Source organism: Sinohyriopsis cumingii, chromosome 2 (genome assembly GCF_028554795.1).
Source record: "Sinohyriopsis cumingii isolate HCF-2022 chromosome 2, ASM2855479v2, whole genome shotgun sequence".
NCBI classification, from domain to species: Eukaryota; Metazoa; Mollusca; class Bivalvia; order Unionida; family Unionidae; genus Sinohyriopsis; species Sinohyriopsis cumingii.
The window spans coordinates 34,829,190-34,841,962 of NC_142962.1; the positions used below are offsets into that span (position 1 = coordinate 34,829,190).

Below are 12,773 nucleotides of genomic sequence, written 5' to 3' on the forward strand. Positions count from 1 at the left end.
CTTGAAAAAAATTCCAGAAGTTTTTAAAAACTATTTTAAATTTACTATAAGTTTAAAAAAGTATATGAAAAATTACTTCATGCAGGTAAAATGAATACATTCTACATTGGCCTAACATCTACAAGGTTACACTCTCATTTTCACAAAATTTCACTTTTTGACATCATGTCCACTTGAGGCTCAACCTTTGATGTGAAACCTACCAACAAGAGGCCCGTCATTCAACTTTATAGAAAACTTAACAGTGGACCATTCCTCGTTGTAGTATTGCAAAACCACTATCTATGCAAACTATATGGTTCACACAATTTTTTTTAAAAATTGGGTAATGACTTTGTAAAGACTTTATAAGAAAAAATGTCTTCAATGTAAGGACCAAACATTGTTACAACTCAGTTGATTTTGTACCTCCATGCTGAAAGAGTCACAGATTCTTTCGAGGTGTGCTGATTGGTATACTGACTTCTATTTCCTGTTTCCGGTAAGATTTTTGATTATTGTTCAATAAACAAAAAAAATCTTAGCATCTGTCACAATAAAGCTGATATTATAGATGAAGGAATTAGAAGAAAAAAAAAGACTTTTTAATTATTTTTCCATTTTTTAAAGTAAGAACTTTTTTTGGTCTTACTAAGGTTTAATAAAAAATAAGCATATTTCCAATTTGTAAGGACTAGTACGAATCACCAAACCATCTCCCAAATTTATGGTGATTTTTATCTGTTTCTCTACAGCCTGTTCAATATGAATTCCAAAAATAAAGGCATAATTAATAAAATATTTCCTGCCAAATAATCAAAGTCATCCAAGACCTGAGAAAACTTTGATTTGTGCTCTACATGGTCACATGTCTTGCATGTGAACTGAAATTATATTTCACAGGTCTGTGGGAGGTTTTAGGTCATGGGTTTCTTTGGCAATTCAATTCGGAAGAATTTTAGAAGAAAAGCATATCAGGCTATTTTAAATCAAAAACTAGAAAATAAAACATAAATTCCAATTAATCTGTGAGTAATGGCTTTGAATTAATAAAATGCCATAAAAATGAAAAGATAAGGCACAATAAATGCGACAAAATATAAATGACAAATGTTTCAGGCGCTTTGGCACAGCAATAAGCGCAACTGCCAAATTCTATTTCACTAAACAAATCAAACATGCTTCCAAATATTTAGGAATATCATATGGAGCAGGGTTTTTAGAAATAATTCTCATCAAATAATTTATTAAGAGCAGACATGGTTTTTACAGGAAATATGTTACAGGAGCAAATACATAATAGAACAAACAAAAAAATTACTTGCAAACAAATATCTAGAGAAATTCTGATCCTTAATTACAACAATGCAGACAGTTTATGCAAGCCTGCAAATGTACATTTTCTCTAATATTTCTTTTTTTTCCAGGTGTGAATTATAAATTATTCATTTTAATCCCTAAGGTAAACTATTTTACTAATGTATCAATTGTTTTATTTAAACTTACTCATTTAACATCCTAACACTTTTTTCAATTTGATATGCATACATTTTGCAATGGGATGAATTCTATGTAATCATTCTATGCAATCAAAATTTGTGATTTTCACTAACAAATATCATGGGTTAATTCCCTTGCATTCCACCTGAACAAGATAATATTTTCAATGGGAAAAAAAATGAATACACTGCATATGATTCAAGAATTATTTCTAACTGCACTGAATTTTAACAATACCACAAAATCTTGTTTATAATAAAACTCTATAGATAGCCTGATGATCTTTTTAAAAAACATTTCCCCCTTTACTCAAAATCGCATAGCAAATATAAAATGCAGTGTTGTAAAAAGCTCAACCCAATCAGATGCAAGATCACCTCATCAATATGGATGGATCTTGCTCATTACTTAACTAATAAAGAAGCTTGATGATAAAGAACGATATCTCAAGAGAGATTTAAGAGCAATTAAAATACGACTTCCAGAATGGTAACAAGATCAGCCAATAACATGCAAGATCACCTCATTAATATGCATGCATTTTGTTTATTGATGAACCTGTCAAATATCTGAATGATACGAGCAAATATTTCAAATCTGATTAAAACCGGATAAAAAATATGGACTTCTAAATGGTAACAAGCACAGCCAACTAGATGCAAAACCACTTTGTTAATATGCATTGATCTGGCCTGTTGCTAACTACAGAAATCCTAAAGGGATAAACAATATATTCGAAGTTTGATCCAAATCAGATCAGAAATACGGCCTTCAAAGTGGTAATAACCTCAGCCAATCAGATGCAAGATCACCTTAATAATATGAATGGGTCTCACAAATTATCAAACTTGTCCAAGATACCAAGTTTGATCAAACTAGGATTTGAAACAAGGACTCCAGAGTCATAACAAGCTCAGCTAATCAGATGCAATATCATCTAATTATACTGCATAGATCTCACACATTATCAAACCCATCTGAAACTGTGAAGATAAAAAAATGTATTTCAAGTCTGACCTTCATCAATTAGTAAAACCAAAATGGTAATTAAAAATAACTTACGAGATGCTCTCAACAGACTTCAAGTATGGTGCAAGGAAAACAGTATGATCATAAATACAGAAAAAATTAAAGCCCTACTAGTTACAACACAACAAAAATGAGCAAGGCTAGATAGCAACAAACTCCAAGTTCTATTTGACAATGTGAGCCTTAATATGACCTCTCAAGATATAATTCTTGGTGTATTTGTACATAACAATCTTACTTGGTCTATTCACATTAAACATGTTTCAAAAAAGGTTAATTCTCATCTCTGGCTACTGAGGAAAATCAAAACATACATTCCTCTCCAGTATAGGGTCATCTTTTATCAAAGTTATATTCAGCCATATCTGGACTACTGTAATGTGATATGGGGTAATACCTCTAATTCAAACATAGCAACAATTTTAAGACTCAAAAAGAGGGCTTGCCATTTAATTCTAGATCAGTGTATAGACAATTTTCATGATGCAATGAATAATGTAAAGGTTTTAACAATATATGAAAGAATATTTCTTAGAAAGGTCAAATTTATGTATAAAGTATCGAGAAAAGCCATTCCTGTCTATCTAAGCAATATCTTTCACCAAAGAGATTCTGACAGTACTCCAAATTTAAGGTCCATAAGAAGTAAAAATTACATTATACAAAGCCAAAGAAGGAATTGTTTAAAAAATAGTTTTCAATATACTGGTCTAATGGTATGGAACAAAATTCCCAGTGACAAAAGGCAGGCTCCTAGCATTTCTTCTTTTCATATTCAATGTCTTAAAAAGATGAAATCTTTAGAAAATTTAACAGTTATAGTACAAAAAATACCACCTGGATTTCTGTAATTTTGCATCATTTTCATTGTTGAATTTTTCAATGCAGGATGATATTTTATGTTTTTTTTTATATGTTTATGTTTTCACAGATGCCTGTGCACGTGTTCCAGCTTGATACTTTGAATTTTAAAATTCCTTAATTATTTAGTGTCAAGCCAGATTCTTCACATCATGTTGTATATACTGTATATATTGCACATAACAGACAGAAGGCCTCAAGGTAGATTAGTTCTGTAACTAACTGAGTTACCTTCTCTAAATAAAGTCTTTATTATTATTATTATTATTATTATTATTATTATTATCAGATCAGAAATATAGACTGCAGAGTGGCAAAACGTTGAGCCAATCAGATACAAGATCACCTCATTAATGTGTGTATCACACTTATCAAACCTGTCTGAAATCATGATGATCTTGAAGATATAAGCAATATATTATAAGTCTGATCAAAATCAGATCAGATTAGAATTATGACCTCCACGGTGGTAACAAATTGAGCCAATCGGATGCAGGATAACTCTTTAACATACCTGGAGCTTGTTAGACATCTTGATGATAAAAGCATATATTCAAAATTTTACCAAAATCAGAACAAAAAAATGACCTCCCCATGGTAACAAGCAAATGTTGACTTGACAGAAAGATGGATGGATGACAGACTGATGATCATGGACACAGTACCATGCCATAAGCTCACTTGGTCTTATGGAAAGGTGAGCTAATAAATGAATTCAGTATTCAAAATCCGTGTTCATCTGGAGCCAATACAACATATTCCAAACCATTTCACACTGATTCAATTATCTGATGTCCCAATATTCCACACCATTCTCAAGTTCATATAACTGGTATAGAATCTGTTAAAAAAATAAGCAAGTACCTGTTGATTGGGATCTATCTATTCGAGATCTAACTGTTGAGGGAGCAGATGGAGAGTGCTCAGTACTTTTATTGGACGGGGCAGAAGGGGTTCTTGCTCTAATGTTTGTGGGTCCCAGTTTTGGGGATGGCAAGGGCTCTGCATTTGTTTGTGATGTGGTTGCACCTTCTGTGTTGGTTGACATTTTCCTCGGCTGCTTCTCTAGTATTCACAAGAAAACAAAAGAAAACACAGATCTACGATAACAAAAGCAGCAAAAACAAACTAAGGCAAACATGTATATGACACAAGAGGAAAAACTATGACATCACAAAGTTCACCAGAGGTATGTGTGTGTGTATGTATGTATGTATATATATATATATATATATATATATATATATATATATACACACACACACACACACACACACAGTGCAACCCCGCTATAATGAACCCCTCAATAATGCGAATTCAGATATAATACAGTTGTGGCTTGACTCCCAAAATTGTATATATTCATTCGCACATGAAAAAGTATTTTTTTGTTCAGAGTACATGAAATAGTGTATAAAAAATGTATTACCATTTTGAGGAAGAGATTACGTATGAATCTGAATACAATCATGGCATGGTTCCTGAAATTTGAACTACATGTACATGTATTTTTCTCATACCCAGAAGAATTTTTTTTTTTTTAAATACAAGAAATAGTGTGTAAAACATTTTTTACATTTTGGGGAAGAGTTTGCGTATGAATTCAAATATAATATGATCGTGGCATGGCTTCTGAAATTTAACAATTTCACCAGGTTCTTAAAGTGTTATGCCAAAATAAACATTATTGGAAATGTTACTTATTACTGATCCATGAGTAAAGGTAGTAAGTCGTCTTTGTGAGTGTCTTCAATTAATTCTGTATACAATCATTGCTGAAACAATAGCCAACATGTGTTTCTTCTTTAACTGCATACACAACCAAGCAGCAGACAATGCGGTGCTTGATAAAAGATTCTCACAATTTAATAAACATAAAAAAATGAAAACCACCAACATGTTTGCTGGGCTTGGAGGTGTTATTAGACAATCAGTTGACCAGTAAATAATATCCACTTTATTAGCTGGTCAACTGATAGGGTATGAAATTGTGCATGCGTTCAGCTTTAAAAAATTTATAAAAGTGACTCGTGACCTTTGCAGGCCTACTGCACTTACTTCTCAGGTTTTACATGTGTATGGTGTTTGCTTATGAACTCATTATTAATTTCCTATTTTTTATAAAAATATTTTACCATTATGGAAAAGCAAGTTCACAAACACCAAGTATTTCTCTGCACCCTGTTCAATGATTAGTATAATAGTTTTCACACATTTCTTTCAATATTCACAAAATCTGAAGTAAAAGTTATATGCACGCTGAAAGCATATATTGATTGTTAATTATTCTTGCTGTAGTCATTCAAATGAACAGGTGTACAAATGTTAATTATTGGGAATTTACAGTGGATAAATGTACATGGAAATGCATATGAGAAAAATTTAGCAGTATAAAATTTGTACAGACACCATTCATAGACCCTGGAACGTAATGAACCTTACATGTGCTTCATCATTCTTAACCTAATTTTGCTGTTAATTTTTCCCGTTGAATTCAGACACATAACGATCTGTGACAAAATTATTGAATAGTTTAAATATGTATGCAATTTTTGCAATGGAATTACATGTATTATGGATCACAGATGCTTGATGTTGAGAGGAAAAAACAATAATCTATAAAAAAAAAATCGGGTCATGGAGGTGATCTAAGGTATTTTTGTCACGGTATGATTTTTTTCTCTTCAGATTATTGCTTTTTCTTTCTTAACATCAAGATCATGTCGAGCACATGTGTTATGGATTAACTGCAAGTACCAGCCATACGATTTCAGATGGCAAGTAAATGGTGTTAATACTGTGTTCATGTTATATATTTGATGTTGAATTCAGACACAATGATCAAGGACAAAATTATTGAATATTTTAAATCTGTATGCATTTTTTCAATGGAATTACATGCATTATGGATGAACTGCACGCCATGATAGCATGATAGTAAGCTGTGTTGAGACATGAATACACGAATATGTGCCAATGAGTTGTTTTCTGAAAAAGGAAAGTACTGTCAAGACCCCGCATTAATGCAACCCAGCTATGAACATGATCCAATTTTTTGGACCCCAATTATCACATTAAAGCAGGGTTCCACTCTGTGTGTGTGTATATATATATATATATATATATATATATATATATATATATATATATATATATATATATATATATATATATATAAAATATAGGACATAGTTCTTAAAAATAATAAAAGGTGTTCAATAAAAAAACATCACAATGAAAAAAGGGAGATTATACATGCCAAGGTTGTGTGTAACACTTACAACACTTAAAAAAGCAGCAAGAAATTAACAACAATCATTCATTAATACAGAAAAGTTAAATACATTTTAATTTTCTCACAGAGAACATTAACGGCATGTCACTTTGCAGCAAATAACAGTAGGCCATTTATCATGATGTTGTATTTAGTCACATCATATTATTTTTTTAATAATGACATCTAAGGTTTTTCGATCCAAAATACCCATATACTTCTTCTTTGGTTTTAGTATATTTATTACTCAAATGGATATTTTAATAATAATAATAATAATAATAATAATAATAATAATAAATACATTTACCCAGTCACATATTGAACTGTTTCAATTTTTGAGAAAATATTAAAATTTTAAATAAAATATATGAAATTAATTACAGGTTCATCAGAGAATGAGTAAATGCTGTTTGTTACATGCATGTTATATTTAAAAATTGATTTAAAATCATGACTGATACAGTTTGACCAGAAAGAAACAAAATCCATTTCCATCATTCAATAAATATACCAAATTTAAAGTTGATCTGAGGACAGAACAGAATTCCCACCAGTAATTTAACCAATATATATATATATATATATATATATATATATATATATATATATATATATATATATATACACACTTCAGTAACATGTAAAAATGAAAATAAGTATAAAAAGAAGCCTGGTTAATTCATGCAAATAAAAAAGGGCTCAATACACAGCATCCATGCATATACTACAATAAGCATGTGTGTGTGTTTGATTTGGATTTTCAACGTAGCTTTAACAATTTTTCACATATTGCTACGATGTCTGCAGTGTGACAGTTTATAGTGATGTCTAGCACTGAGGCATCATGCCACAGACATGTAGCATGACGTCCCACCCAGTCACATTATCCTGACACCAGGCCAACCAGTCCTAACACTAACCTCTTAATGCTGAGCGCCAAGCAAGGCAGTTGTTAGTACCATTTTTGTAAGTCTTTGGTATGACTTGGCCAGGGATCGAACCCACAGCCTCCCACTTCCGAGGTGGATGCTCTAACCACTAGGCCACCGGAGCAGTGTACAATAAGTAATATCAGCAAAGAGTTATATGCCTTTTATGGCAAGCTTCCTTCACTACAAGTATTGCTACTGGCTAAAAAAACATAAATTTTGACCATTTCTTGGCAGTAGAAGATTATTTTCTCTTTGTTTCTCAAAAGACTGTAATAAGAAATTTAAATATCATGCTTTCACATTCTATTTTTTTTTTACAAAATAAAAAATCCTGAAATTTTTTCACTGACATGCCTTATCAAACAATTATGCTACTTTTCTCCAACAAGTCTTGTAATTCCCAAATAAACAACTGCCAATATTACTCAACCTTGAAAAAATATGCAACTCTTATTTTATTTATGAGTATGGAAATTTGTATGAAAGATTAATACCCAGAGCAGAAAAAATGCCATCTTAATAAACACTGATGCTTTTAATACCATTCTTAAAGGATGCAAACTTGAATATTTTTCAAACCTTTCTGCAGTAGTACCCAAAATTTACACTAGCTTAAAATCAAGTAAATGAGAAGAAAAAAAAGATTATTTTCTTTATTTTTCAAGGGGGTGCAGCTTAGCTTAAATGTAGGCAACATATACTTCAGAATAAGGATTTAGGGTAAACATGGTTCAGTCTTTGCCATAATAGACTTAGAATTCAAATTTTTGAAGGAGAAAATTTGGCATGGGTGGGGGGGTGATTTCCAGGGACTGCTTGACCATGTGGTTGCTACTATGAATCTAGCACTTGAAATTTTTAATAGTACCTTGACCTAGTGGAAACTAGACTGTATTTTGTTAATCCAGCTGTAAAGTAGAAACTTAAGCAAGGGAGGTAACCCAATGATAAACGTGCTGCATTGATAATCTAACTTGGTTGCTAAAATACAGGAAACTGAAACGACTCTTGAATGAAAGGAAATACGAAAGATAAAAAATAATCCAATTTGTTTCATGGTATTTGTAAACTATATATTAAATAATTTAAGCATATACTTGTTTGAAAATCTGACACTGAATAACCCTGAAGAGGTTATTTTGTATTTAAAGAACAAAATATACATTTTTATTTCATCATTGATCAATTCTTGAAAATTACTTATCATGAATGTCACATTTTCAAATTTACATGATATTAATGACAACAAAATAGTCTGATTTACAATTATAGTATCATTTTAAAATTAGAGATCTTTTAAACTGAGACAGGCCTGGGTATCAAGATTCACACTAAACCATTTCAGTTGTAGATAAAATTACAATTTTCAATTTTGTTCTTGTTAAAAATAACCAAAAACAAACCAAAAGACAAATTATACTTTCATTTATTTATCAGTTATTAGTGTCAATCTGTAGCCAAGAGCTATTTTGGCTACCACAAATAAATACTGGAATATGTAGCCAGAGGAAATTGAGAGGGTATCCACTCAAGGATAAAAACCAGTAACATACCAAGAACTCCCAGTCTGTCCTGTGCCATAACTAGGTTAGCCATCATCTTGTCCTGAAGCCGCCGTGCTTTGTCCCAAGACTCACCTAGACAAATAAAAAAGAAAAGAATGAATCAAAAGGTAAACTTGACAGAACATAAATGGTAACTCTTTATTTCAATTTAATATTCAAATAAACAATATGAATGCTAATAAGTGACTTTCAACACTTGCTGTGCATTGAAAATTTTCTTCTCTGATTAGAAAATGCAAAACTGGGGATTTTTAAATGATCTTTTATTCTTTTGTTTGGATAGGGACATGTTAACATTGGCACTGTAATAAAAAATTAGCCTCACTGGCTGCTTAACATCTATATATTCTGTCTTGTGTGCTGATGCACCATTGTTTTGCTGCTGTCGTATTAACTTCCAGTCCTCATTTAGTCGAATCGTGACAAAAATTGCTCATTATACTTCTCAACAGTGATCCCCAAGGACAGAAAAATTTGTGGAAAATACTATCATCAATAGTTGTGAACTGAATCAAATATCATTTTTGTTTCATTTCTCCCATAACTTGGCTGGTCGTAGGGGCACCACTGCTGACTTTGCAACAATCTCTCTCCAATTTGCCCCGTTCCCCACTGCTCTTTGGGACTTTGTGTGAAGTTTATGCCTGTCCACTCTTTGATGTTATTTTCCCATCTCTTCTTTGTCTGTCTTATTTTCTCCTTCCTCTCATTGTAATCTTTGACAGGCCAGATGAGCATGAGACATGATCATACCATCTTAGTTTGTGTTTCATTACAGGAGTGAGCAGATATTTATATGGTCCAATTGCACCTTGGATTCTAATGTGCACCTCCTGATTAGAGACACAGTCTAAGAGATGTTCAGGATCCTTTGGTAACATCTTATCTCCAAGGCATGGATTCTTCTCTCTAGTTCTGCTGTCAGGGTCCATGTCATGCATGCATACAGGAATATGGACATGACAAGGGAGTGCATAAGCCTGATCTTGGACCCAAGCGTGATGTTGCTGTCCTTCCAAATAGGCTTTCACCTAGCCAGTGCAGATGTTATCTGTGCAATCCTGGAGATAACCTTGGGTTCTGAACCTTCGTCAGAGGTGATAACACCAAGGTACTTGAAGCTTGTCACTGTTCCCAGCTTCTGCCCATTCACTCTTATTTTCTTTTGGATGCCACTTAATTGTCATTAGCTTCGTCTTTTCAGAGCTGATCTCCATCCCATAACTTAGTGATGCTTGGTCGAGACGGTTCATTAAGGTTTCCAGTTCTTGTTCATCTCCTGCTAAGTCATTGATATCACCAGCAAAATACAGGTTGGTGATTGTTCTTCCTCCAACATTGACACTGTCCTCATGGTCTTCCAAGGCATTGGATATGATCCTTTCCAGGCAGATGTGAAAGAGTGGGTGACTCTGACCGACCCAGACTGTGGTTGTGAATCAGTCTCCTATATTGCCATTAATGAGAACTTTGCTTGTCTCCTTGTCACACAGGTTTTCTATGATGCTGATTATTTTTGCATTTATATTACATATCCACATGGTGGCCCAAAAGTCTGCATGTCATACACTGTTGGAAGCCTTCTTGAAGTCAATGAAGATATGATAAAGGTCCTGTTGATGATGCAGATACTTTTCGCATAGGATTCTAAGGCTGAAGATCTCTTCTATAGTGACATGTCATGCTCTGAAAGCAGCCTATTCTTTGGTAATGGTGTGCTCTGCATGGAGTTTCAATCGGTTGAAGATGATCTTAAGCATTACCTTGTTTGGGTGACTGATGAGGCTGATTGTTCAGTAGTTCTGGCACAGCTGCATATTCCCTTTCTAAAGGAGATCAGACAATGGGTCCATGGGGTGGGTTGTTCTCTTGTTTGCCAGATTTTGTTGCAAATTGTTGTGGGGACATCTATCAAGGATATTCCTCATGTCTGAACAAGTTCTTCTGGTATATGATCTACCCCTGCTGACTTCCCTTCCTTTAGTGCCTTTACTACAGCCTCTACTTCTTCCATGAAGATCGAGTGGTCAACCTCAGTTGTGGTCAGTGGAAAAGTTTAGTACAGCTTTGTCTCCAGGAATTTTCTGGTTGTAAAACTCAGAACAGTGTTCCATCCATCTGTTAATAATTTCTTGGTCTTCTACGAGACTCTTGCCAGCTTTGTCCTGGATTGCTGTAGATCTCGCCTGCTTCTCTGTTGTTAGGTCTTTCTCTAACTGGTATGCCTTTTTATTGTTATTCTGGTTCAGGCTTTTCTCAGTTTCCTTATACTGGTCCTGTAACCAGTTTTCCTTCACTTTTTTAAGCTGTTCTTAATCCCATCGTTAATCTCCCTGTATTTTTCTGCTCCTTCATGGTCTCCCTACTTCCTCCTCAGTTTTCTCCTCACATCACAAAGAATGTGGATATCTGCTGTGACACCAGGCTTTTACAGAGGTCTCACATATCTTTTAAAACTAGTAGTTCTGGATTCCTATTTTGGTAAAAAATAAGGAGTTCCACCAGCAGAAGCATATTGAGCATAAAGAGTGAGACTGGATTTCGTTAATCCAAACACTAAGCCAGGCATCATGCACTTTCTTATACTTGGCTACTCTACTATCCAAACTATCAGTTCCAGCAACTTTAGTAATCCTCTGAAACTCATTGCAATTTTTTGTCCACTTGCCATTTAACCCCAAAATACTTATCCAAATTTGCAAATGGCATTTTGTCTAAGTTTCAACATGTCTTGATTTTGAGGTCACATGCAGTACTTATTTGGTTACACTTGAAAACAAACAATAATGAAAGTTAAATTTGTTCATTTAATGTACTCTTATAATGTCCACATGTACATCTTTGCGTCTTTCTGCATCTGAATTCAGTCACTGTAAAAAGCAGAACATTTTCCCACTACTCAGCAGCTATTTGCTGCCCTGCTAGTGCATCATGTTCTTTTGATCTACTCTTATAAGTTCAACATGAGCATCTGGGGGTCTTTCAGCCACTAAATTCTGTCATTGTAAATATCGGCACAGCTAAACTGATCCATTGTTCAACACATTTTCCCACTCAGCAATTGGTTGAAGCGGGGCTGGCAAGTCTTTGAATTTGCCGCCCAGCTATTGCATGCATATTGAATGTCAGATTTGCACCATTTTTGTTTAGAACCAACCAGACATTATCATGAGACTTTAGTGCAAACCACAAGTTGATATGACTGACCATCCATTAAGGTGGAGTATCAGTAACAAGATTTTCAATATGGCTGCTGAGGTGACCATATTAGATATTCAGGTGGCAACATTTTCATTTAGGGCAAACTAAAACCCATAAGAAGCCTTTTGGTTTAAAACCCATGCCACTCTGACTTATTGTTCAGGAGGAGTAGCGATGAAAAGATCTTCAAGATGGCTGCCATGACAGTCATAATGAATATCATACTGGCACCGGTTTTATTCAGGATCAACTAATCATCATAAAAGTTCTGTTTGTGACAACCCCATGCCGATATAACCATCCATTCAGATGGAGTAGTGATAACAAGATTTTCAAGATGGACACTTTGGTGGCCATAATGAATGTCTCAACAAAACAATTTTCAGTTAAGGACTGAGTAGACATCGTAAGAAGCCTTCTGGTGAGAAC

The 12,773-nt window shown here is 33.7% G+C and overlaps 1 protein-coding gene across 2 annotated transcripts in view; it reads right to left on the reverse strand.

Moving 5' to 3' along the window:
* LOC149804607 (spastin-like) overlaps positions 1-12,773 on the reverse strand; it is a 106,349-nt gene that overhangs the window by 67,911 nt on the left and 25,665 nt on the right. Inside the window, exons 3-4 of one of the 2 annotated variants that reach the window (XM_089942368.1) lie at positions 9,132-9,215; positions 4,234-4,434 (exon numbers count right to left, since the gene is read on the reverse strand). In XM_089942368.1, the coding sequence (XP_089798494.1) occupies positions 4,234-4,434; positions 9,132-9,215 (285 nt within the window). The remainder of the gene's footprint in view (positions 1-4,233; positions 4,435-9,131; positions 9,216-12,773) is intronic. The other variant, XM_089942375.1, reaches the window with a different exon arrangement.